At 42.3% G+C, this 27,783-nt stretch overlaps 5 protein-coding genes across 5 annotated transcripts; 1 reads left to right on the plus strand and 4 right to left on the minus strand.

The window, feature by feature from the left end:
* Nucleotides 1-689: 689 nt before the first annotated feature.
* MELLADRAFT_55431 (uncharacterized protein) lies at nt 690-1,375 on the minus strand (the record flags this gene model as incomplete). Its single annotated transcript, XM_007407581.1, has 1 exon — nt 690-1,375. A coding segment is annotated over one exon (248 nt), but the record flags the coding sequence as incomplete, so codon positions are not given.
* A 3,270-nt stretch (nt 1,376-4,645) lies between these two features.
* On the minus strand, nt 4,646-5,005 carry MELLADRAFT_104353 (uncharacterized protein; the record flags this gene model as incomplete). The annotated part of the gene is made up of 2 exons (XM_007407580.1): nt 4,646-4,829; nt 4,884-5,005. 2 exons carry the CDS (start codon nt 5,003-5,005, stop codon nt 4,646-4,648), a joined length of 306 nt encoding a protein of 101 aa, XP_007407642.1.
* Nucleotides 5,006-7,041: 2,036 nt separating this feature from the next.
* MELLADRAFT_104354 (uncharacterized protein) lies at nt 7,042-7,909 on the plus strand (the record flags this gene model as incomplete). The annotated part of the gene is made up of 3 exons (XM_007407377.1): nt 7,042-7,132; nt 7,254-7,330; nt 7,367-7,909. 3 exons carry the CDS (start codon nt 7,042-7,044, stop codon nt 7,907-7,909), a joined length of 711 nt encoding a protein of 236 aa, XP_007407439.1.
* A 311-nt stretch (nt 7,910-8,220) lies between these two features.
* MELLADRAFT_104355 (uncharacterized protein) lies at nt 8,221-11,120 on the minus strand (the record flags this gene model as incomplete). The annotated part of the gene is made up of 6 exons (XM_007407579.1): nt 8,221-8,458; nt 8,891-8,904; nt 9,231-9,247; nt 9,268-9,946; nt 10,017-10,580; nt 10,641-11,120. 6 exons carry the CDS (start codon nt 11,118-11,120, stop codon nt 8,221-8,223), a joined length of 1,992 nt encoding a protein of 663 aa, XP_007407641.1.
* A 3,451-nt stretch (nt 11,121-14,571) lies between these two features.
* On the minus strand, nt 14,572-16,957 carry MELLADRAFT_96340 (uncharacterized protein; the record flags this gene model as incomplete). The annotated part of the gene is made up of 4 exons (XM_007407578.1): nt 14,572-15,042; nt 15,112-15,527; nt 15,597-16,601; nt 16,666-16,957. The coding sequence occupies 4 exons, from the start codon at nt 16,955-16,957 to the stop codon at nt 14,572-14,574; spliced, it is 2,184 nt and encodes a 727-aa protein (XP_007407640.1).
* Between the last annotated feature and the right edge of the window lie 10,826 nt (nt 16,958-27,783).

The following is a 27,783-nucleotide window of genomic DNA, read 5'->3' on the forward strand; positions in this document are numbered from 1 at the left end:
CTCTTTTTTATTCTTTCCCACCTTTTCCATCCTTCCATCTTAGACCTCAAAATGCAGAAGAACTTTTCAATCTTCGGCACGCTAGTGCCCGTAACGTCATTGAGCGCATTTTTGGAGTCTGCAAGAAGCGCTTCAAGATAATGGCACACGGATGCCAATATACTATTGAGATTCAAATATCTATGGTCACAGTTATGTGTTTTATTCACAACTTCATCTGCGCAAAAGATCCAAATGGTTTAGATGAAGAATTCCCGCAATTTAGAGATGATTTCATTCCAGATCCTCAAGATTCAACTGAACCTGTCACTCAAGATCAAGATGATAACTTAGAACATTATGGTAGTACAGCTGAACGTAATAACAATGCTAAAAGACTTCAAGATTCAATTGCAGCTGCTATGTGGGCAGATTATCAGAAAGAGACAGAAAGAAGAAAAAAAGTAAATAGAACTAAACAAAGACATGGACTACCTCCCATGTATCCAGGTATCTAGATTTGTACATCAATTATATATAGTACATACTTATTTACATCATTAATCTTTATTGTCTTTATCTTACATGTATCAGTCAAAGGTTTGACCCAGTTATTAGCCTTTATTTCAATATTAATTGTTCTCATCTTTCAGTTTGACTGATGTCATCATCAAAGTCCTTATCTCACCATGTCCTCAATTTAATCTGATAGTAAAGAAAATTTGTATTTGTTACAATGTTTGCTGAGCATCATACCACAAGTAGATAGCAACATATATATATAGCCATTTAAATGGAAGAAACCAGGTAATATAATATAATGATATAATATAATATCAAGTAGATAAGAACATAGTTATTGTAATAAAAGCACCCGACAATAAGATATCAATCTAATTTAATCTCGTGTTTGTTTTTGTAAAGACACACAAATGAGGCTAGATATATATATTTGAATGGAGAAGATAACAAGAAAGAAAAACAAACATGAGACAAAAAAGGAACAAAGGAAGGATAAATAAAGTAAATCAAACACATCAGTCAGTGGAATTAAAGAAATATAAAATCAAAAAGTTAATCACCTAATCAGTGATGACAGATAAAACCCATTCATCACGAACCTCAGCTGGAGTGCTGAGATAGGTCTCAGCCATCACAGGCTGGTTAGTGAATAACTTGATGGCGGAAAAACATTGAGGGCGAGTCAATTCAGATTTGTATATCATGCTAACTGCTTGAGCATGAACTGAGGGCTTAGCAGCAGTGATGGCTTGAGCAGTTGATTCAACAGCGCTCTCAGTTGAAGAGATAGACGATTTGAAAAAGGAAGTCATATCGTGTAGGTCGCTTGATAATCCATCGACAATGTCAACGCCAGTTCGTTTTTTCTTGCGAGCTGGAGCTGGAGTGTGTTGCTTGAGGGCCAACTTAGACTTACCATGTCTATTGGCGGCTGATTTGTGATCGGAGCTAGAGGAATTATGACCTGAGATTGGCTGGAGTGGTTGCCGGGTATCAGGTAAGTCAGATTCAGATGAGCTAGGTGAAAGAGTGTGGTGATGAGTTGAACTCGATTTGGTGGCTGAGGTGGAAGGTGTTGGAGGATGAGTTGAACTCAATTTGGTGGCTGAGGTGGAAGGTGTTGGAGGATGAGCTGAACTCGACTTGGTGGCTGAGGTGGAAGGTGTTGGGGGTCGATCTTGAAAGGGTTCCTTCTTGGTAACAATTGCAGTCTTCACATACTTTGCAGTTGCTTGGTGGCCCTCCACCAGTGAGGCCAAATCGTCGAAAAGGGGAAAAGGTCGGCCCTTACATCGAGCGTAGTCTTTGGACTTCTTGCTGTCCTTATCCTGAGGTGAAAAGCGAAACAATCAGATGAAGTAAAAAATGAAAAATCAACCAAGACATACCTTTCCATTTAGGATTGGATCCCAGACTTCATCTGGGAGATCAATGTACCCATCAGACCACCCAGCCCCACTAAGTTGTGAAAGGTGTTTGTAGTCGTTGTAACGATATCGTAACTACAAGTTGGATGGATCAATCAGCATCAATAAAGGAAACATCAAGCAAAAAAAGTTGAAGCAAGTAGTACTTACAGTGTACCATCTTGACTTGCAGTTATCAGCTGTTTTGGGTAAGCTAGTTTTACCATTGATGATCTTCTCTTCACTACCTTTGAGCTTTTCAACAGCAGCATTCCAAACTGGAATTTTGAATCCATGGGCGCTGGTAGCATTCTCGGGTCCAATGGGTTTGCCGTTGCCAGGCCGTCGTTCAGCAAGTAGGACATCAATCAGAGTTTGACTGTCTTTGTCATCCCATTTAGCAGAATCCCACTTCTTGTCCGGATCGATGGCAGGTTGGGTGGTAGGATCGATGGCAGGTTGGGTGGTAGGATTGATGGCAGGTTGGGTGGTAGGATTGGTGGTAGGATCAGTCATAGAGGGAACTGTTCTGATGGCTTGTTTTGCCCGAGGTCTAGCTGGCTTTTTGTTGGTAGCCATCGAGAAAAAACCTGAACTGAAATCATTGATGATAATCAGCTTGTGATGACAACCATGATTACATTGAAAGAAAAAAAACACTGACCGCAGACAATAGTCAAATACTATGTAAAACGAACTCAAGGCTTGATCTAATAAAAAAGAATTGAAAGAACTAGAAAGAAGTTTTAGTTCATGGGTAAATGGATAGATAGATAGATCAATCAATGAATTGAGTGAGATAGACACGGTGGAATGGACTTGAACCTGTCAATCCCCATCCATATTAACCGTGAGCTGGGGAGGTAGCAGCCTGAACCTGTCAGTGCCGCCTCTGAGCTCCCCAGCTGGAGTGCTAGTGGTTATGATGACAAGAAAAAGAAAATAAAACCCACTATAAATTTTGAGTCTTGAGCAAATAAAAATAAAGCAATTATAAAAAGAACTTGATGATTGACCGATGTAAAGCTACTTGAGAATTGACTGAGTAAAATCACTAGCAGAGTCTTGGGCAGATAAAAATAAGACACATATAAAAGGAACTTGATGATTGACCAAGTAAAAGAAATTGAGACCTGATCAATTAAAATAAATAGCAGACCAAGTAAAATAGCAGACTTGAAGGAGTAAAATGGCTTGAACGAGTAAAAAAACTAGCAGACCGAGTAAAATAGCAGACTTGAAGGAGTAAAATAGCTTGAGACTTGAGAAAAAACTAGCAGACCGAGTGAAAATAGAAAGATAGCAGACTTGAACGAGTAAAATTACTTGAGACTTGACCGAGTAAAAAACTCACAGACTTGAGGAAATAAGAGGAGCAATAAAGAGCTGAAACAGATAGTTTCAATACAAAGAGATGATAGATGGAACAGTGAAATTGAGTAATGGGATGTATTGAAATCAAATAGAACTTGGAGAGAGTGGAAAGAGACAAAAGGAAGCCTCGGTGGAACGACTACCATACGTATAATAGCTGAGTGGTGGTGTGTGGGTAACGAGAAGAGGAGGATACGATGGATGAACAAATGGGAGGTTGGGATTTGGGGATGGGGCACATCGAGATATTGGGTCGAGATACAGCAAAAAGGCTGTATCTCAATATGGACCATCACATACTGACGTCAGATTGTTGAACCGAACGCCGATTGGATTTCGGCTATCTGGTCAAGATTGGACCGAGATACGATGTGGCCACATGTAATTTTTTTGGTGTAAATTTCGGCCACATCGTATCTGCTCGCGGTGTCCGAACGGGCCCTAAGTAAACAGAGCCTTGACAAGGGTTCATCAAAACCTCTATTTTTTTGCCTTTTTTTTCTAAAATTCGATAAGGCTTTTCATTTCAAGAGACCACAAATGCAAAACGTAGCAGTGCCTGATAAAACACTCAGTCTCTGCATTCCGGCCCTTGACCCCACACTCATTACTTGTGACTTTCCCGGCAATATCATGTAGATTGAGGCCTCCAGACCACATGGACCCCATCAAGAAAGACAGGTCTAAACTTGTAACTCACTCCTTCCCACCTACAAGCCTTGTCCTTCATCTGGTGTTGAATTGGCAGATGCCAAACACCCTCTGGCATATTAATCAAGTCAATCATGTAGATGTTGACTAGTTTACTGGACCACCAATGTTTGAAAAGTTTCAGAATTTGATCCAATCAAAATGACATTGACTGTAGCAAATTCTGCTCTTGGTTGGCATAACTTTCCATTATGTTGATCACTCAATGCCATGTAGCTAAGGCTTCCCTGGCTTACTGAAAGAAATTCTTCACAAGATCCGAGAAATCAAGCCTTTGCATGTCTCATCAAGTACGTCTTTAGTTTATATATGTCAGTAGCACTAACAACTTCAGGGAGAATTGTCTACAAGATTGATGTGGGGCATTGGTAGAAGGCATCATATGTTAATGTACTTTGGTTACAGTTGACACATATAGATAGGTAATGTGGTATGTGAGATCAAGAGTACTTTCAAACAACAGAAAAACTCCTGTAGGAAACAAATCTTCACATTGAGTCACAAAAAGGTTGGTCCATATGGGGCTCGAACCCATGACCTTGGCATGTATAACGAGTATTAGTACCACGCTCTACCAACTAAGCTAACACCGTGGGCAAAGAGCTGTCGCTGCCAAAGTTGCGACAGTATGACGTTTCACACGGTGTGAAACGTCACCTGTACAGTACAAAACGAAATTTGGCGTGCGACAGGTCTGCTCCGGCTGCGACATCTGGCCTGCGGCGTGCGACAGCTGCCTTTTGCGCTGTGACCTCTTTTTCGGCAGCGACAGCTGAGCTGGGCATGCGACACTTACCTTCGACACCCGAATCAGACTTTCGGATTTCACTTTCCAGCCTTTCCCAAATAAGCATATCGCATCACTTCACTTCGCCTTTTCTTATCACGCACAAGCCCTCATTCTGATCATGATCATCTGCACCTGCTCTCGATGCATAACCGAAACGTGTACCGACCAGAAGGGTCAGCGTCATCGTGGCCAGTGGAAATCCCGTCAAACCCAGCTCAGCCATCACAAAGCTGATCTTCAATCATCAACGATCAATGAAATCTTGTCAAATGACCTGAAGAATGTTTCAATATCAGATGAATTGGACAAGGACGATGTCGATCCAGCTGATGAATGGACTCCATCAGCTTCCACTTCTGGTAAGACCAACCATTGCCTAGTCCAAATCAACAGAAGAATTGATTGATTGGCCTTTCATCAGTACTTGCTCTTGTAGCGATCTTTATTGGATGGCTCCATATCGCCTGTGGACTCAGCCGTATAAATTGTCACAAGGCTCGAAATTTAACTATGAGAATCCTCGCACTTACTCGCGAAGAGGAAAGGTGTGGGCGCGACATTTTCGGTTCTACCGCGGAGGATACTCGCGACTACATACCTAAAGATGTCCGAACAATCATGAAGCACTTGATGATCTCACCGGATATCAAAGAACGAGTCTGTTGTCCAGTCTGCTTCAGCTTGTATCACATATCTGAGGCTCCATGGACTTGCACCTTCAAAAAAACTGCTAAGGCTCGAATCTGCGGCGAAGAATTATTCACCTCAAAGACAACATTTAAAGGTATCAGTGACAAAGGCAAAGCTCGATACAGACCTTCGGATTCACTGCAATTCACCCCTTGTCAAGTTGGAGTCCCGCGAAGTGTATACGCCACCCAATCATTATCTTCATGGCTTCAATGGTTACTTAGCAAAGATTACATCGAAAATGACATCAACACCTGGAAGGAGGAACTCGCCGAATCAACTGAGACGCTTGATATACAGCAGTCTGCTGCTTTCAAGGGTGTTCACTGGGCCGATGTTGGAACCCACGATGGAAGTACAGTAGATGCACCTCCCCTGAATTTAGTATTCTCACTCTTCATCGATTGGTTCAACCCGCGTGGAAACCGTCAGTCGGGCAAACAGCAGTCGCTCGGTGTCCTTGCCTACAACTGTCTGAACCTCAGTCCCAGTCTGCGTAATTTAACGAGTAATACATGTGTTGCTGGAATCACCCCCGGTCCGAGCTCTCCTGACATGTTCAACATCTCAAACATCCTTGAAAGTACTGTCGACGAACTCCTTCTACTAGAAAAGGGAATCAATATTCCAACATTCCTTTATCCCAATGGTCGGCTTGTTCGCATAAAATTACTTTCGCTCCTTGGTGATATAGTCGGAATGCATAAGGTCGCTGGTTATGCTTCCCATTCTGCAAATTTCTATTGTTCATGGTGCTGGACCGAATCTCACGATATAAGCGACATGATGATTGCAAGATTGAGGACAAAAGGCGAAGTCATGAAATTATCTGCAACTTCCAAAGCCGCGAAAACTCTGGCAGCTAAAGACAAGCTACTTACGGAAACCGGAATTCGTTGGTCTGAGCTTAACCGCCTCAACTATTGGGACCCTGTGCTGGACCTTCCAATTGGTATCATGCACAATTGGTATGAGGGTGTCCTACACGTTCATTTTCGATGGCGATGGGGATTCGTAACTCCCTCAAAAGATGACAAAGCAAAAGGAAAACGTAGAAGATCGGGCGCGGGCGCTTCTCAGCGAGCTTTAAAACGAACTCTTTACGAAGAAGGCGGTGGTAACGCAGTCGATGATGGTTTTGATGACGAGTTGATGAGTGAAGAATCTGAAGATGATGAAGATGAAGAGCTTGAAGCGGGTTGGGATGGTGGCTTGTTTTCTGAGGACAACATCAAACTATTCCGAAAACGAATGCGAGACGTTGTGTTACCAACTGGCATTACTCGACTTCCAATGAACCTTGGGGAATCAAAACACGGGAAGCTGAAAGCAGCGCAGTGGCATAGCTTATTCAGTTATATTATACCTTTGATCATTATGGAAATTTTTGTGGTGGAGGTGGATGAAATAGAGGTGGATTCCAATAGAGGCCGAATATTGTATAACATTGCAGATTTGGTACAGTGCACTAATATTGTTGGTGCAAAGTCAGTGACCGAAACGGATGCGCAGAAGTTTTCTTTCTTCTATCAACGATATCACAAGAATTCAAATCGTATCTTTCGAAAGATGACAATCAGACCGAACCACCATTATGCGCTTCACATCCCAGATCAGATGAGGCGCTGGGGGCCACTCAGTCAGGTCGCTGAATTTGCTGGTGAGCGGCTAATTGGGGTCTTGCAGAGTATACAGACAAACACACACCTAGGTAAGTTATTCTTCATGTATCTCATCACTTTGCATGCATCAAGTCTCATGTACATGTCGAATGTTTTCAGCTGAAATGGACAGGACAATGTTGCGTCGGTTTTGTCAACTACAAAGGCTTCTCGGAGATCATGCGATTGACGACCATGTCAGTTTGGAAGGAATACACTTTGGGAAAAAAAAGAGGGAGAAGAACAGGATTCAACTACGAGATGAACAGTATGAAGCCTTGCTTGTCCATGTTAGAAAGACCATACCAGACACACGAGATCATCGACACATTCCTCATCCGGCAAAATCAAAGGTACTACATACGGATGCTGTCCCAAAACCTTCCTATAAGGTTTCAAAGTTTATCTCGGTTTCAGTTCTGAAACCAAACAATTGCATCAAGTACAAAGAGGCTGGAAAATCCCGTTATGCGATGGTTCGGCAAATTTATCAGTTCACTGACCCTGTAGGGTCCGTACGGACCGAACTTTGGGTCAATCCAATCGAGAACCTTTTTTCTAAGGATCTTGATTCGCCATCGAAAAACTTTCGTTACCTTCTACACTTGATGAAATGTGTCCTAGGCAAAGTCGAAGACCACTGTATTTTTGTTTCCCCTGCGAAAGTTGTGGCGGTGGCTGCATACCGACTCTTACCCGATAACACTCTTTCTGTTGCCGAAGGCGGAATTATGTTGCTTCCGTATGATTACAAATCACAGAATGAGGATATGTAAACTTCTTTCTTCTTGCTTTTTCAAAATTGTTTTCTTTGTTCATAAACTTGTTGCTTTTTAACTTCGGTTCTTTTTTCATTGTCTTTTTTGATCTTGTTCATTTGCGTTCTGATGCCGAAGTTGGACCACATTGCTTCCGCGAGAACACAAGTCACGGAATGAGAATATGTAATGAATATTTGACTTTAATTGACTCTGGACATGTGAGGAGCGTTACAAGCAGAACAAGAAAGACATGGTAGAGCTCAAGATCGAAAAGTACATGTGACTATTCAACGTAAAGGAACAATGAACCGATCCAACGTAGCAAACTACTCAATGTAGGAAATCTCCGCATTGGGCAGCCAGCGATTCGGGAACACTTCAAAATCAGCAGCAGAACCTTTTTCCTCAGGAGTCATTGTCATCCAAACACCTTCAGGATAGTCCAACCATCGCCTATTGTATATCTTAAGCTCCCTGGTCATTGCAGCCAGTACTGGGCGAGCGGACGCGACATTTTGAAGCTTAATAACCTTCAGTACAGAGATCTCAATGTTTTTCCAGCACCTAATGTTTGAATGGTAAGTTTAAATAACGATGTTTCAATAATGGGGACAATGATAACTCACACATAGATTCCGACGTCATACCAGTGCCTACAGACCCTTGTGAGACACACACGATTGATTCCTTTGTACCAATTAGGAAGAAATTCGAATATTTTTGACAAGATTTCATAGGGAAGGGTAGCCCATGAGAGGTGACGAGAGAGTTGCATTTTGTAAATTTAATGATGAAGAGTTTTTTTATTGATTATAATGTAGAGTGAGGTTTATTCAGAGGTGATTTTATTTATTTTGATGAAGGGTGAATGAAAACAAAGGCTTCAATTTATACTCCGAACATGAAGGCAAAGGTGAGTTTGCTCTGCCCAGCACATTTGACGTAGACCTCCTATCCTTCGAAAACATGTTCAAAGCAATAGAACATCTCACCCACCGAGCCGGAGAAACCTACCGAGCCCGGGAACACAAAAGTTGGTCAAGGGGCTGAGGCAAATTCCAACGCCTTTCATCATATTTTGACGTATTGCTAGGGCATAAGTTGAACATCATATTTTGACGTATAGGGCATAAGTTGAAGGACAGATGACAAGACATACAAATGATAGGAACATACAAACAATACGATCACGATTTTCATGGAGCATAAGTTGAGGACAGATAACAAAACATATACACATAATATGAAAAACTTTTTTTTTGGTTTTTTTGGATGCGAGACAAAAAGCAAAGCAAATGAATGAAAGACAAAAAAGCAAGTTGATAACAAAACATACACATAACACGAAGCTAACTAGATTTCCATAGAATCACCATCATCAATGTCATTATCATCCTCATCCACCTCCGCCTCATCATCATACAAATCACCGTAATCACCATCAGAGTAGAAATCCGACTCGTCATCGTCAGTCACAATGTCAGCGGTCTCCGAGTCCTGACTGTCCTTGCTTGAGTCGCTCTCATCATCCGCATCTTCCTCGTCTTCCGGGACTTTGTAGGGCTCGGATAGGATGTCAAGGTACTTAGCATTGAAGGCTTTATCACTGATGAGTTCGTCCGGATGGCGTTCTGGAAGCAAAGATTGGGCCGCATCGGGTAGAAACGCGACCTTGGTTGCGTTGGGAATGATCCTACGTTGACCAGGATTCAGACGTTTAAACCAAGTTGGGTTGTAAAAGTCGATTGGTAGGTTGACTGGAGCTTTATGAAAGACTGAAGGGCTTGGAACCACGGGCAAACGTCGCTCTTTTCTGCGAACAGTCTCACCTGCAATCAACGCAGCCTTCTTGATTTCGATATCCACGCGTCGAAAGAACTTGCTCGCGTTCTTGGATCGATACAAGAGCGTTTTGATGACACGATAGGGTTTGCCAGGAACGTCCTCGTCATCACTGTGAGCTAGGACGTTGGCGCAGAGAAGCAAATAGCGCATCGGAAATCCTTTCTTGTTCTTGTTCGCATCCAGGTAAGCAAGACGAACTTGCATGGTCTGCATGAAAGCCGATATCACATCAGTCACCTGGTGTGAAGGAGCAGATGAAACAAGGAAAACAACGTACCCTTTCCCTGTTTTTTTGAATGACCTTCCTTGCGCTTAAAGCTGCAGTCTTACCAGCTTGCCTAGCCTCTACCTTATACTTGTCAGCCATCCAGTAGTGAACATAGTGATTATAAGCCTTAATCCAAAGAGACAATGATTCCGCGTGTAAGGGGTTGACATTCATATGATTGTAAGCGCCAGAACCCATCAATTGGTGAAACGTGTTGAGGGCAGTGATGCGGCAGGCTGAGTTGTAAAGCGAGTCGGCCGAGTCGGTCAAATCCGGAGCCCACACTCTGATACCAACTTTAGCTAAAATACCATGGATATACAAGATATAAATGTGATCCAGATTATTCATACCACGGCCTATCTTTCCACCGCTACGGAGAGCCTTCAAGGTTTGAATATCGTTTTTGGCCACAAGATCGCCACTGGAAGGGTCATCGACCGCCGCTTGAACTTGGTCTACGGTGTTAAACTTAGAAACGAACTCCTTTAATAAGCTTGGATCAGGGAGGGAGGGGATATCGTTGGCTTTGAATAAACCCCACAACGTCTTGATGTGGACAAACAGAGCGTCCTGTAGAAAGACGAATGAGTCAGTTGAGATATCCGAACGGAAGAAAGATGAGGGACTGACCTTGGTAGTTTTGAAATTTGCCGGGAGCTCGTCTGAGAATACTTGTAATGGGTGACGTCGGCGTGGAGTAGAGGGCTTTGGTGGTGGGGGCTGACTAGAACGTTTAGATTTGCGTGGGACTTTGCTGGCTGGGGTAGGAGTTGAATAGGCATCTGCTGATGCTTGAGACCTCAAGCGATCTCGAGTTGATGATGTGTTTGGAGTCGGGTTGGGAGTCGACTTGGAAGTCGAATTCTTCTTACTCTTAGACGAGCCACCGAGGTCTTTGAAGCCTTCAACTTGTTCCTTCAAGCCGTTGATGATGGTTTCAAACTGCGCAGCTTGTTGCTTCAAGCTGTCAGCAATGATCGCATTGATCGCGTTGGTGTCAAGGGCTGGGGCGGAAGCCTGGTGGTTGGAAAACTGGGGGTTAGGAGGCTGGTCTAAGCCGTCCATTAGGTCATCGGCCTGGGTGTTGGTGAGATTTGCTTGGGATTGCATAACGGAGAAGCTAAGTTAGACTTTGAATATGGGATGGAGTTGAGATGAAGAAGCGATGATGTGATGGCGCTCACGTTTCTTGCGCCAAACCGGAGCCTTTTTATACACGCCCAGGGAAAAAAATACAATTGGTCCCCTCCCTACAACAGTCGGTTAGGGATCAGTGATTGCCAATATTACGACATGGTCCAGGACTATTACCTACAAAAATTGGGAGTCCATGTGCATATCGAGCCTCTATGATTCAACAACAGTTGGTTAGCCCAGAGGAGTTGAGTGATTGCCAAATCTATGTTCAGGTCAACTGTTAGGTAATGATCATTACCTACCAAGCTCGAGAGTCCATGTGCATTGGAAATAGCCGTGAGCCTCTGTGATCCAAATGAATCCGAAAGTCTGATTCGGGTGTCGAAGGTAAGTGTCGCATGCCCAGCTCAGCTGTCGCTGCCGAAAAAGAGGTCACAGCGCAAAAGGCAGCTGTCGCACGCCGCAGGCCAGATGTCGCAGCCGGAGCAGACCTGTCGCACGCCAAATTTCGTTTTGTACTGTACAGGTGACGTTTCACACCGTGTGAAACGTCATACTGTCGCAACTTTGGCAGCGACAGCTCTTTGCCCACGGTGTAATCGACCGATGACAATTTTCTATTTGCGCAGTACCAATCGTGAATCCTGGAGCATCATCGGGTGATATGATCTTGGTTGAGGTTCTCTATAGCCTCCAACAGATCCAAAAGTCTATATGTGATAGCTTAATTGATCCACAACAATACATCATGAACTCTTGCCTTATAAAAGGCTGGTCTTTACTTTAATGTGTACTTTGATCAAAGGATTTTGGAGATGTTTGCTAAAAAAAATGTTTCTTTGGAAGATTTCCCAAAGAAATATTTTCCAGATCATGAGACTAGTGTTTTTATGTTTTTGCTTAGGTCTGTTGTGATTGATCTTGTTAATTCAAATCAAATGAAAATTCTGTAAAACTTGACTTATGAAGGACTCATAGATAGAAAAGAGGCAGAACAAGAATAACTCACGTGATGGCCATGAGTGACCATGAGATATTGTTGGAATTCAGTCAAGGTGTCGAAGGAAGAGTAACAGGTGAACTGATTCTGTGTATCAAAGAGAAGAAAGGCCTACAGTCAAACCCGCGCAAATGCATAAGTGGGGACGACACTTTTTTCTATGCATTTTGACCTATTATTCATTTTGAAGGGTTTTGTCAAAATGCATAAGTGTATGCATTATGGGCATAATGCATAGAATTATGCATTTTGAGCACAAGATAACAACGCTTGTTAAAAAACTTCATAATGAATGAAGTTATGCATTATGAGCAGGCAATGCTCACGCTTGAAAAAAACTCACAGCTTGTATTTCATATTTCATGTGTAGATAAGTACTTCATTTGAGAGAGTAAAAAAAGGAAACATTGTTTGTTTATTTAAGAATTGGGGAGTTACTTGAAGAAACTAGTGAAGAAATCAGTAATCGATGATTGCTTTTTGTTACCAAAATAAATTTCCGACTCAAGCATGTCACTATATTTCTGTAAGGCAGAGTCCAACTTGATACCGGTAGGTGCTCCAGTACCCTCATAATGAGCTATGACTACTGAGATAGCTGCATAGGTCTCAGCGGCAGTTGGAACTGGGTCGGGTTGGGGTTTGTCGATATCAGGTTCATCAGGTTCATTAAAATGTTCAAGTATTTCTTCAGCAGATGGCTGCTGAGCTAAATGAGAGGGTGTTTCATCGTCTGGATTCAAGAGTTCAGAGATCGACATTTGATTTCTGGAAGTCAGAACGCCAGCATCTGGAAGGCGTTGCAACCTTCCCTCGAGGTCCAAACCATCTGGAATTGGAAGGTTAGCTTGATCAAGTTCAGGCAGCCTGCAAGTGATAAGAAAGGTCAGTCTCAGTCTTGATTGTAAATATGAAAGCAGCCAAACTTACACAACACCATCTTTAAAATCAATTATACCAGCATGTCTCCAACAGTTCTTGATTGATTCGGAACTGACACTCTCCCAAGCCAATTTGGCAACGCGCATAGCAGTAATTAAGAACATCAATATTGTAGACGTGGGTGGCTTTATCGTTGGAATTCAGAAGTCGGAAGGCGTGGTTGAGAAAACACTTGCAATAATGACACTTGAAAGCGTGGATGATTCCCGCATCAAGCAGTTGAACATGAGCTGTAAGTCCAGCTACCTGAAGCATGAAGTCCGTACTTTCCTCGAGGGACTGATTTGGGTGAACACCCCGAGTGACCAATAGAGACATTCCTAAATGTTCGTGGATTTCGCGTGTTATGGTGGCACATGATACATCTAACCCGGTCAATTCTCGGAGCTCGGATTGCAACTCGTCCAGATAGATAGAAGGGCGATCCGTGAGCAGGTCGTAGAGGATTGCGAGGTTTTTGTCAGACAAAGTATGTGGTCGGCCCATGTTCTTGTATTTGGCCGGGTCCTTGATGACTTGGTTGGTGAGCAGAAAACACTGTTTCCATTGGTAAATTGAAACCGCCAAAATGGACGTTTGCAAGTGGATGTTGATATCGTCAAGAGAGACATTCTTCACTTCCAACTGGGTAGCTAGGAGCTTGATAGCTTCGGAGTAAACGACGTAACCCATCCTGGAGGTCCGTACAAAGGAAATGTCAAATAGGGTCGACGTATCAGGATAAGGGATATGGATGAAGAATAAAGCAGAATTGGCAAGACCAGGGGGGATGGGAGAAAGTGAACATAGGGTTCCCCCAACCCCAAAGGATCGGACAAACAAAACAATAAGATGAGAAAAAAAAGTACAAAGAAAAAAAAAGAAACACAGAAGATGGAAGATCTTCTGCAGATCGTATTGCGTGCGAGTGCCTACAAGACAGGCCGGCCAGTTTGCTTTTGGCCGGTGCTGCGCCTCGCACGGACCACCTGGGTGATTCTTCAAAATCCCAAATTTCAAGACTTTTGAAATTTACTGTATTAATACCATTTTCAAGTATGCACTTACATTTTTACTCTTGAGACTTTTAGCTCCATAAATGAAGTTTTGGTGAAATCCATAGGGGCAAAAGTCAAACTGATGTACAGACTCAAGTTACAGATTGTGATGAGCTTCTATAAGTTTTCATGTTCATGCGCTCTCAATTCATTTCAAACATCTCCTAACTTGCATTCTGATTAGATTGCAGAAAGACCCTCTCAAGAGTATGGAAGCTCAAGAAAAGCCTTACCCTATCAAAGATTGGTAATCCGTCAAAGACTGATCCAGTAAAGTTATAATGGGTGCAATCCAAATTTGAAAGCTTTTTTCTCTCAATCCAAACAAACCCAATTCAGGGCAAGAAAAAGCACTGCAAAATTACAATAGGATTAGATTTCATATTTTTGAAAAGACAAAGAGAAAGAGTATTGAAAAAAATGTTATCCAAGAGAACATAAAGTATCAATAATCTTCAGATAATGTGACGGTCTGTGACTTCTCTATAAAAACTTTAGACTCTGGAAAAACCAAGTCTCCCTCTTCATGGAATGCCTCAGCTTCTACAAACCAATACGAGAGATAATCATAACACAGGTTTTGGGGAATATCATACCACATGATTTGCGGTTTAATAAAATGCCCCTCCGCATCAAACAGACCGTCAATGAGTCTCATAATCATCTGATTACTTTGTTTGAAAACCGGTTCCTTGACTTCAAAATTGGGCCTTTGTTGACTAAGCCACTCTGACAGTACCATAAAACTGAGCATTTGCCCAGCTGGAGTCAAGTTGACATTGTCTGAGCAGCAGATAAGCCCCCGAATACCACAGCATGCAAACATTGTAAGGTAACTGAGAGTTGGAGCTCTGACAGAGCCACCCTTTGATTTTTTCTTTGATTTTTCCTTGAACTTGATGGCCGCTGCTTTTTCCTCGTCAGTAGTGCTTTTGTTCAGAATATAATTAGCCTCAAAATATTGAGTTACGTATGAATCAAGAACCTTGATAAAGACATGTCGCCATTCATGGATTAAGCCGAATTCAACTGAGGAGACAGATTCTTTTGAATTGAGAAGATGCATATTGTTATTGGTATCTTTCTGAGAATCTAACCATTCAAGTGCCTGACAAACTGCGGCGACACCAGTTTGAGCCTTCTCTTCTTCGGATTGAGGAGGTTCTTGGAGGAATTTTTTTCCAGTGAGAACAACTGAGTCGAGTAGAATCTTGAGGAAACAAGTTACCCGTGTTGACGATGGCCAAACAGAAAGACGCATGGAAAGCCAAGTTTGATGCCAAAGAGGTGGCAGGGATGTCGGAGGTTTGTTGCCCATTGCTACGTCTCTCAGATGGACAGTGTTGAAGAAACCTCCGGCATAAGATGGCTCCCCTTCGTGTGAGTTGAAGAGATTTGGCACTAAGTAAATCAATCAAAATCATGGTGGAGAATGAAGTGCGCTCCAAAAACAAAGAGAAAGAAACCTACTCATTGCCTTGACAGTGTTAATCCAGTGTTGTATGTTGTATTTAGTCTTGATCACCACTTTAGTTGGTCCACCCTCAATTGAATCCAAGAAGACTTGATCCAACGGTTCTCCTAACTTTTGACGTTGTAATAAAGACCTTAACGCATCCCAAGCAGCTAGTTTGGCTATATGACTGGTTTGTGTACCGCTGTAAGGTGATAACATTGTGTGAAGCTCCATCTCCATTTCCTTGGATCCTAGGAAAAAGTGAACTGATTTGAGAGGTTCGCCGTTGGAATTATTTGAGTTGGAAGCCTGGCAAACTTCAGACGTTATATTGGAATACCGGACATGCGGAATCAAAACAGCAGTAAATCTTTTCTTGTTTGACTGTTGATTACACTCTTCAGTAATGGGATCTTCAATCTGTTCTTGAGGGAGATTAGACAACACAGAAACAGAATGAGTGGTCGAAGTAGAATGAATGCTGCATTGATCATCTGGTAAACGTTCGAGTTCAGGACGTAAAGAAGACATAGATTGATTCATTTGAACAGAAATTTGATCATCAGGTAAACGTTCGAGTTCAGGACGTAAAGAAGACATAGATTTGAGTTCAGGACGTAAAGGCAACATAGATTGATTCATTTGAACAGAAATTTGATCATCTGGTAAACGTTCGAGTTCAGGACGTAAAGAAGACATAGATTGATTCATTTGAACAGAAATTTGATGATCATCAGGTAAATGTTCGAGTTCAGGACGTAAAGAAGACATAGATTGATTCATTTGAACAGAAATTTGATCATCAGGTAAATGTTTGAGTTCAGGACGTAAAGGCAACATAGATTCGAGTTCAGGAGGTGAAGGAGACGGAGATTGACGATCATCGGCCGTGGGATCTTGGTTGTCCGAATCAAAGACAAGAAAAGAATGGCCGTATGTAGCACTCAAATCTTTGTCCTTGTCATCAGGTGTGATGATCACATGATCTTCAGCTGGTAACAATTTATGTTGCAAAATTGCTATTAGAAAAAGAAAATCAGCTGCAATCCAATGTGCGGTTGAAAGAATTGAAAGAAGACATACCTAATCCGGTTTTTATGCATCTCAATGTCAAGCTTCTTAGCTCAGCTTCCATTGGAGCAGTCAGACATCCTGAAACTCTAGCCTCTTCTAAGGCAGCAATGAGTTTGGAGTAAACCCCCAAGGCGACTGAAGCAGTCACTAGTTTTTTTTCAATTCCAGACTCCTGTCCAAGGGTTGGGCCTTCATTGCAGTTACCTTGGAATTTCACATTCCGGGTGTCAGGGAAAATGCCCGGAGAGGAGACTTGCTTGTGAGTCGATTTCACTGAGTCAGATTGAGTATTTAGATTCATTTTCAGACTATCTATGATATAAGATAGTCATTGAGGAGCAGGTAGGTAGGAGTTCGGTAGGTTCGGTAGGTTCGTAGGAGTTCGTAGGAGTTCGTAGGAGTTTGTAGGTAGGTAGGTAGGTAGGTTCGTAGGAGTTCGGTAGGAGTTCGTAGGAGTTTGGTAGGTTCGTAGGTAGGTAGGTAGGTAGGTAGGAGTTCGGTAGGTAGGTAGGAGTTTGGTAGGTAGGTAGGTAGGTAGGAGTTCGGTAGGTAGGTAGGTAGGAGTTCGTAGGTAGGTTCGGTAGGAGTTCGTAGGTAGGTAGGTAGGTAGGTAGGTAGGTAGGTAGGTAGGTAGGTAGGTAGGAGTTCGGTAGGAGTTCGTAGGTAGGTTCGTAGGAGTTCGGTAGGAGTTCGTAGGTAGGTTCGTAGGTTCGTAGGTTTGTAGGTTCGTAGGAGTTCGGTAGGAGTTTGGTAGGAGTTCGTAGGAGTTCGTAGGAGTTCGTAGGTTCGTAGGTTCGTAGGAGTTCGGTAGGAGTTCAGTAGGAAGGTTCGGTAGGAAGGTTCGTAGTTTAGCTCAAAAAAAAAAACGAAAAGGGAAGAAAGAAAACAAGAAAACACCTACCCTTGATTGAATATGAAGTCGGAAAGGAAATCAAAACTGGGAATCGAAATGTCTAAAGGTTGAGCAAGTGAACAGGGTCAGAGGCTGTCAGAGGATTCTGATTTCGGGAAATGCGGAGCTGGAGCTCAGAATGTCGAGGAAGCGACATCTCTCTGTACATTTCACAGCTTCAGTTACACCTGCAATTCTGCAGCTGGAGTGGCCTTGCACTCGATCAACCCAACTCAGATTCAACCTTGAATATCCGGAAACCCCGGGTCAACTCGGGGCATTATTTTGGGTCCATTCAACTCCTCATCTTACAAAAACATGTCAACTCCAACATCATCAAGTACATCCACAAATAATCACGGGTCAACCAAAGGTTGATTGGTATTAGAAATGTAATCACCCGCTTCTGCATTAGCGTGCCTTGAACAAGCTAACAATTTTTTTTGAATTGCAATAACGCAGTTGTTGTGCATTACAAAAACTCGCTAACAACTAACATAACTGTCAATCATGTTTCCCGGCAAGGGCTTGAAGTTCAGCCCATTCCTGTCCGCTCAATTTGACCCCGCTGCACAGCCACATTCAACTCCCTACAAGGTGTTCGATATTCCACGCTGAAAGCGACCCTTGATTGCTTGCACAGACATCTGCTGCAGCCAAAAAGGCACGCTCTGCGGGAGCCAAGGATCCGCAGCAAGCAAGATAGCCGCAAGCAAGTGAGGCTAGAACAGGATATCTTGATGCCTTGTTCTGTTTGAAATCATGTATTCACATAAGTACAGCGGAGGAGAAAGACAGATTAAGTTGTTGAAATAGTTACTTACTTTCCATCAAGTAAGAATGCTATGAGGATTGTGAGCTTGATCCTTGTGTATTACATCAGCGATCTTCACCTTCAGGAGGTGAAGTCCTTAAATCAGTGGAGGGGTATGCTAACAAGCTAACAGCTAATGACCAAATCTTGTTCTCTGTTAACGTAGATTGAAAAAGCCAGCTAACGCTACAAACGTAGCGGGGGAAAGTTATCACACATGGCAGAATCTGGTAGTGTAGATCTCCACATCTAACGGAAAGTGTTGGTGTAGCTGCGTGAAAACGTTACACTAACAGCTTCCTTAACGCTTTTTTAGCGTAATTGGTCCAGTGTTGACACAAGCCGCCGGGACTTGTAAACAGATGATTCCCACACACAGGATGCATATTGGACTTTTGGTTGGCTACATTTAGCCAACCAAAAATCCAATATGAAAGACCACATTTGACATTTTTTGACCAATCCAGCATTAACAAAGTTTTGAAGTGCAGTGCTGTCATAAGTCCAGAACTGCATTGGGACATGATATGCAGGGTCTAAACCAATTGTGTGCATGAGAAACCAATATGCATGCCACTGGTGGCGGCCGTAGGCTTGGTCTCCCACAGGCAGCCACTGACAGGCTGAGATAGCCTCCCAATTGAGGCGGTTTTACCTACCACCAGTGGCAATGCTCTTACGCTCTCACAAATTCACAGTCAAACATCTGCCATTCTGAACCTAGCTCTCTCTCTCATCTGTCTCATCCATTTTAAGAATTTTCTCAATCCTACCAAAACTTGCAGTTGTTGGAAATAGGTAGCACCTGGTAAGCTCCCAGGCCCTCCATTCATCATTTACTCCACGCATATCCTTTCACATAAACTTGGATCTTGGCACACTAAACCAATGTTCTGATTGCTATTCTAAATATTTCACACTTCCAAATAGCCTGGTCAAAGGCTCCAAAAACTTTGCTGCAGGACATTGTGACCTGTCAAAGAAGATACCCAATGTTAAAGGCAAAGCTCTTCTTGGCATTGTGGGAGGTGGTGTACTCAACTATGGTACAAATTGGTTGGGCCAAAAGAAACCAGGAAACCCATCTATGGATCAGAGTGCAGGTCTGTCTGCTCAGCAATTCACATATCATACATAACTTTGACATATGTATGTGTTGGAGTTTGTGGAGGCCACCACAATTGAAGCCAAAAACAAGCACATTTGGAACCCAAATGTGCATGTCAGATATAAACAGACAACTGCATCAACAATTACGGTACTCAAAGCAACTACGTTTATGTACATAGTTGTTGTATATAGGTTTTTTTGGCAGGCAAAATACTTTGAATATACTTCTTTTGTTTTTTTCCCCGCCAAAAAAATCTATATACGGCAACTATGTACGCGTACATATTTAGCTTTGAGTACCGCGAATGAGACTTTGGCATCCACAAAAATGTTGCCTCTTGGCCAGGCTCATTGCAGAAGAGTGAACAAAGACCCAGTCCCCAACGTGATTTGAACACGTGACCTGCCGCTATGAGTCATTGTACTGCAGGCGGCCGCTCTAAACCACTGAGCTATGGAGACCATGTCTAATGTTCGGAAGCAAGAATCAAGAAGACTCAGGTTTTGTTTAGTTGTGCCGTTTCACATTGAGTCATGACAATTCGAAAATGTATTGTGAGATATCTGAGGATTTTTCTGAACAGATTGTGTAAGTGGGGATCACATTGACAAAAATGCACATCAATTGCTTGTTCTTTCCTTCTCCAATCCCCTGGGCCCAACAATCTCCATGTTGTTTATTAATATGGCCATGTGTGTGTGTTACCCAAAATATCTCCCCTTCCATCTTTTAATATATATTATTGTATGTGTTGTGAATTTTGTTCCAGCAGGGATCAACCTAGGATTCCAATAGAACAATCACCAAAAACAAAGATTGCAACGTAGATCACATAAATGCCAGGAGACCCTGAATTCTACTCAATATGTGTTAGCTTCAAATCATGGACAAGGAAGCACTAATGAGTGGATAAACAACATCAAGTGGTAGATGGAATCCTATCCTCTAACAGAGGTGTACTGTCTGGATAATTGAAAGCATGGAATTCTGTTTTGTTTAGCTGTGTGACAGTCTCTGGCAAAGGCACTCACTTACCCCCTACCCAGCAATGTTTCCAATCAAATCTGATCATCCTGTTCTTATTTTTGCTCTTCAGGATTTGTCTGCTCCACTGACTGCCATACTGCACTTGTGATTTCAATATCTGGAGGTGCTTGATTGTTTCTGTGCTGCTGAGTGATATCAGATCAAAGTTGGACACAATAAAAAAAGAGCACTACCCTTAGGGATATGGAGAGAGGTGATGATCAACTGATTCTTTGGATATCCATTTCTGGAAAGATTGAAGAACCTCCTTTTGGTGAAATACAACCCATGACATGCTTTAATGACAGACGGTACCCAAAGGCACAACGGTACCGTCTATTTCCACGACACAGACTGTGGTCGGGTAATGGGTAGTTAGAAGATATCCTTATATTGAGGATATTTTCATTGACACTAGTAAAAGATACAAGGTTGAAAATATCTTTCACCTTGAAAATCTTTTCACACATCAATTTCCCATTCCCGAATTTCCCACGCTCTCATCTGGAAATTTCTCTCACGGTCTCTCTCTTGTAGTATAAGCCTCTCAGCTTTACTACTCTCTCTTTTTGAAGTTAGATCTTGATATTCACCAACAATCAAATTTCATCCACACACAACTATTCCTCTTTATTTCTCATCCTTAAATCCCAAAATAAAGAAAATGCCTACCAATGGCGAGAAAGCTATGAACACGGAGAATTTCCACACAATGTTGAGGAGATCTAGTGATAGATTGAGAGGCGGATCAGTACCTCCACCAGATTCAGAGAGCATTGTACCTACTATGCAAGTTGCTAGCATTGGCGGAAGAGGTTGTGGTCATGGTCGAGGGAATGGACAAGCGTTGTCCAGAGGAAGAGCATCTCCAGCTCGGGGTGTCACCCCAGTTGTCACCTTAACAGTTCCCGGAGCCGGTAATGGAACTTCATCCAACTCACCAGCTACAAACGGTGCAACATTGTCAGTCCCAGCATCCGGGATTGATACTACTGTTGCTCAAATATGATCTAAATCAAATTAGTGTTATTTCATCTCTTGTCTGTTCTCTGTTTCATTTGATTTCTATGTGATCATCCTGCGAGATGTCTTGTTTGTTTCTTATTTGATTTCTTTGTCTTTGTGCGTTTGTTAACTCTCACGGTTATGTTTCTCTAGACTATATAAACCTCCCTGAGTCACCAGATGCTTCGTACATTATCTGTTCGAAGCTTCATCATCTGATACACAAGCTAACTTAGACGTGCTTGTGCATCCTGGTTGACTCATAGGTTAGTTTCTATTTTTGTGTTCTTCTCTAGTCATGATTTCTTTTCTGTTTGTTGTCTTTTGTGTGTTAAAGAAATACATTATCTGTTCGAATTTGTGAAAACTATCTTCATCAAAAGCTTGTATCTCGTATCTTACGAATTATCAGATGTCTTCTTCTCCTATCGACGCTGGATCTCCTTCTGACTCGTCATTAACCAACGACTCGAACAATGTTTCAAACGTTTCATCCCCGGCCTCATCTCTATCGTCTAATTCCAGTTCTAGGACTGTTCATCCACCTTCTGCTTCTACTCAAGACTCCATTATCGACGAGTCATCTCCAATCATGGCAACCTCAACTAATTTCGCTGATGACAAAATCAAAATCCCTCAACTCACCGATGGCCAATTTCCTCATTGGAACAAGCGCTTGCACTTTGCGCTTCAGACACGGGGTTTATTGAGCTTTCTCACCAATGATACTCCTCCGACTGAACCAGCTGAATTGTTACTTTACCGACGTCAACAAGGACGTGTTATGGAACTCATTGTCAACTCTCTGGACGCCGCTAACAATGCGCTTGTTCAAATCACCGACACTCCTAAGAAGGCTTATGAAACTTTGTCTAAAGCACACGGTAGTAGTGGCGGAGTTTTGGCAGCTGCTGCTATATGCAAAATAGCTACTGCACGCCTCGAGCCGGGTCAATCTCTTGCTGATTTCATTACTAGAATCAGAAAGTTGCACAATCAGTTAGCTCAGTACGCTGCTGAGGATAAGGACATAGCTCTTTCTTCGAAACTCTTGGCTATTTTTCTTCTCAACGGCTTAGGAAAGGATTTCGACTTTATCACTGCCCCTTTCTTCGCGGATCTCTCCAAACTTACGGTTCAGTCAGTAATGGATCGACTCGTGTTGGAAACCGCGAAACAGTCTTCTTCGGGAACCATTTCTTCATCGGTATCTGCTTTCAATGTCAAAGTTGCTACTCCATCATCTGCCAGCGCCAACACCCGTGGTGGTTGAAAAATTGGTCCTGGACCGAATGATTTGTGTAACCTCGAAAACCATCGAGGTCTGCCTCACACGAACCGGAATTGTCATGCTCAAAATGGACAAAAACGTGCTAAATCAGGAGTATCGTCTGGCTTATCTGATTCTGAGATGGCAAAGAGATACTTGGCCATTGAGGCTGCTCATTCAGCAAAGAAGAACGCTTCTGCGGCTGCCGCTTTCAACGTCACCACTAGCAATCAGTTCAGCGCTCTTGAGCTCGCTGATGATTTCCCGGATGAAGGTTTTGCAGCTCATGCTTACATGGCGGCTGACACGATTTCGTCCTTTGGAACGATCCTTGCCGACACTGCTGCATCTCGAAACATAGTCTCAGATCGACGATTATTCAGTCAGTTGAAACCAATTGCTCCAGTCAAGGTCACCGGCATTTCAAACACTCCTCAATATGCGACCCACCTTGGTACTATCGTCATCCCTGGATTCTCGGAAGTGAATCATCGAGAGTTGGACATTTTGATTCCTGAGGTTCTTTATGTACCTACTATGACTGTGAATCTGCTATCTTTAAGCCAATTATGTGCGAATGGAGCATCTTTTACTGGTTCTGAGGATAGTCTGACTGTGACTGGTTTATCTGGTGGAGCTTATTTTGTTTGTATGAAAACCAATGATGATAAGTTATGGGAGAGTAAGGTTCGTATTTCACCAACAGTTTATGCCTACTCTGCTTCAACTGAGCGTTGGCATCATCGTCTAGGTCACCTTCATTACGACGCCATTCAACGTTTAGCTGCAAAAGGAGATATTACTATTTCTTCCAAATCTCCTTGTTTTACTTGTCAGCGGGCCAAAATATCCCGTCTTCCATTCAAATCTCATTTTCCCGTCTCAACTATTGTTTTGAATAGAATTCACTCCGACGTTATGGGTCCCTTTCCTACATCCTTAGGAGGAGCAAAATATTTACTTAGTTTCATAGATGATTGTTCTAGATTTGCTACTATTTTTCCCATTAAAGCCAAATCTGATGTTTTCAACTGTTTTGTGAAGTATAAAACATATGTAGAAGTGTTGTTTGGGTGCAAGATCAAAATTCTACACAGCGATAGAGGAGGTGAATATCAGTCAAACACGTTTCTCAACTATCTCTCAGCAAATGGAATTGCTTTAGAACAAGGTCCAGCTGAAACTCCGGAACAAAATTCAGTTTTGGAAAGATACAATAGAAGTCTTATTGAACGTGTTCGATGCAATCTCCATCACGCTAAATTACCAACCAACTTATGGGCTGAAATAGCTTTGGCAACGACTTACACCCTCAACCACTCACCCCATTCTTTTCTAAATTATGATACTCCATTACGAAAATGGAATTCGTTTATCCCAGGTCAAGGCTCACATGGGCCTGACCCAGCATTTTTAAGAACGTTGGGGTGCTTGGCAATTTATCTAGCTCCGCGAACTTCCGGAAAGCTCGGGTTAAAAGGTAGAGATGGTGTATTGATCGGATATGAGAGTGGAGCTAAGGCCTACAGAGTGTTGGATTTGACGGATAGAAAAATCATCATCACCAGATCGGTTATCTTTAATGAAGATTCGTTTCCGTTCGCGTCTTTGCCTTCCCAATCTGAATCGCCATCATTCGTCATCGTTCAAGACACGGGTATGGATATTCCCTTAACTTCAGCTTCCATTCCTCCCTCGAATTCTCAATCATCTTCTTCACCCTCTTCTATTCCTTTATCTGCTTCTGTTTCCAATCCTCCTATTTTATCTACACCTGATAGAGTATCTTCGTTTAAAAATGTTCAAGATGATTTATCAAATAGTCCTATTAGTCCTGCAGTTCTTAAAACACTTGTCTTACCTTCAATTCATTCTTCTACATCGCATCAATCTCCTACTCAAAGATTAACTACCAGTACAACATCGGAGTCCATTAATCGAAACGATCGTCCTGTCAGAAACACAAGTAAGCCTCAAAGATTAGGGAATTTCATTGGTCATGTGGGAATAGATGCCAACGATGAACCTACTTACAAACAGGCCATGGAAGCTCCTGACGCTGATGAATGGAAGAAAGCCATGAAAGTGGAATTCGACTCTCTTACTCGACATCGTGTTGGCAAATTAGTTGCTCGTCCTGAAGGCGCTAGGGTGATTGGTGGTATGTGGGTATTAAAGAAGAAAAGAGATGAAAAAGGTGTGGTCTTAAAGTACAAAGCTCGTTGGGTTTGCTTTGGAAATTGTCAAATCGAAGGAGTTGATTATCATGATACTTACTTGGCCGTCGGTAAGACTGATACTTTACGTCTGATGGTTGCTCTTGCTGCCTATATGCGCTTATCAGTTGTTCAATTTGACATTATGACTGCTTTCTTACATGGGATAATGAAAGAACAAGTTTACATCCAACAAGTTAAAGGGTTTGTGGAGCCTGGTTGTGAAGGAATGGTTTGGCAACTTGGAAAATCTCTCTATGGAACGTGTCAAGGAGCTCGAGATTTCAGCAATGACTTACGCGGCAAACTCTTATCTTTTGGTTTCAAAACATCCAAAGCAGATAGTTGTCTTTTCATTTTTCGACGCGGCAAGCATTTTATTTATTTACACATGCACGTTGATGATGGATTTATCATTTCAAACTCTGATCACCTAGTTGAAGAATTTCGTACTCATCTTTTAAAATCTTATGAATTAAAATGGAAGCCCAAACCAACTCTTCACCTTGGAATGCGAATTCAATACCTCGATGATGGTGCTATGTCATTAGATCAATCTCATTACTTACAAGAAATGATCGACAAATTCGGTATGGATAATTTGAATCCCGTCAAAATCCCATTTCCTATTGGTCTCAAGCTCAAATTAGGTTCGGCAGAAGAAGTTGCCTCTGCATCATACCTCCCTTTTCAATCTTTGATCGGTTCTTTAAATTGGGCAGCAGTCAGCACTAGACCCGACATCGCATATGCAGTTAGCCAACTTTTGCGTTTTAATTCATGTTATACGTTTGAACATTGGAATGCGGCGAAACACGTTGTGCGTTACATCAGGGGTACTTTAAATAAGGGTATTTTGTTTAAAGGTTCTTTTCCGGCTGATTTGAAGGGGTTTGGTGATGCAGACTATGCAAATGATTTGCTGGATAGACGTTCGGTGACAGGTTATTTATTTACTTTTGGGGGTGCTGTTATTTCTTGGAGAAGTCGTCGTCAAAAGTCCACTGCTCTCTCAACAACCGAGGCAGAGTATATGGCTTTATCAGATTGTGCCAGGCATGCTATTTGGTTTAAGACGTTATTTAGAGAATTAAACTTACCTGTTTCTGCTGTTCCTATTTTGTCTGTTGGGGATGCGATTCAACTTTTTAACGACAATAGAGGCACTGTTTTATTATCAAAGGAACCTGTTATTAATGATAGGTCTAAGCATATAGACGTTAGATATCATTTCATTAGGGATCATGTGAAGCTTAAAAGTATTGTTACTAATCACGTGCCTACCACCGAAATGCCAGCAGATATTCTTACTAAACCTTTGTCTATTGATGCTTTTGAACGCTGTTGCAAGCAAGTTGCTAATGTGGAGTGCTTGAGTTAGGGGGGAACATTGCTCAAATATGATCTAAATCAAATTAGTGTTATTTCATCTCTTGTCTGTTCTCTGTTTCATTTGATTTCTATGTGATCATCCTGCGAGATGTCTTGTTTGTTTCTTATTTGATTTCTTTGTCTTTGTGCGTTTGTTAACTCTCACGGTTATGTTTCTCTAGACTATATAAACCTCCCTGAGTCACCAGATGCTTCGTACATTATCTGTTCGAAGCTTCATCATCTGATACACAAGCTAACTTAGACGTGCTTGTGCATCCTGGTTGACTCATAGGTTAGTTTCTATTTTTGTGTTCTTCTCTAGTCATGATTTCTTTTCTGTTTGTTGTCTTTTGTGTGTTAAAGAAATACATTATCTGTTCGAAGCTTCATCATCTGATACACAAGCTAACTTAGACGTGCTTGTGCATCCTGGTTGACTCATAGGTTATGAGCCTTGTTACCGAGTAACACACAGGATTCTACAAACGCGTCACGGGTATATCCTCTGGGAACTACCTTACCTTTCCTCTCTTTTTTGTGAAAACTATCTTCATCAAAAGCTTGTATCTCGTATCTTACGAATTATCAGATGTCTTCTTCTCCTATCGACGCTGGATCTCCTTCCGACTCGTCATTAACCAACGACTCGAACAACGTTTCAAACGTTTCATCCCCGGCCTCATCTCTATCGTCTAATTCCAGTTCTAGGACTGTTCATCCACCTTCTGCTTCTACTCAAGACTCCATTATCGACGAGTCATCTCCAATCATGGCAACCTAGACTAATTTCGCTGATGACAAAATCAAAATCCCTCAACTCACCGATGGCCAATTTCCTCATTGGAACAAGCGCTTGCACTTTGCGCTTCAGACACGGGGTTTATTGAGCTTTCTCACCAATGATACTCCTCCGACTGAACCAGCTGAATTGTTACTTTACCGACGTCAACAAGGACGTGTTATGGAACTCATTGTCAACTCTCTGGACGCCGCTAACGATGCGCTTGTTCAAATCACCGACACTCCTAAGAAGGCTTATGAAACTTTGTCTAAAGCACACGGTAGTAGTGGCGGAGTTTTGGCAGCTGCTGCTATATGCGAAATAGCTACTGCACGCCTCGAGCCGGGTCAATCTCTTGCTGATTTCATTACTAGAATCAGAAAGTTGCACAATCAGTTAGCTCAGTACGCTGCTGAGGATAAGGACATAGCTCTTTCTTCGAAACTCTTGGCTATTTTTCTTCTCAATGGCTTAGGAAAGGATTTCGACTTTATCACTGCCCCTTTCTTCGCGGATCTCTCCAAACTTACGGTTCAGTCAGTAATGGATCGACTCGTGTTGGAAACCGCGAAACAGTCTTCTTTGGGAACCATTTCTTCATCGGTATCTGCTTTCAATGTCAAAGTTGCTACTCCATC

Source organism: Melampsora larici-populina, assembly GCF_000204055.1.
Source record: "Melampsora larici-populina 98AG31 unplaced genomic scaffold MELLAscaffold_9, whole genome shotgun sequence".
Lineage (NCBI taxonomy): Eukaryota > Fungi > Basidiomycota > Pucciniomycetes > Pucciniales > Melampsoraceae > Melampsora > Melampsora laricis-populina.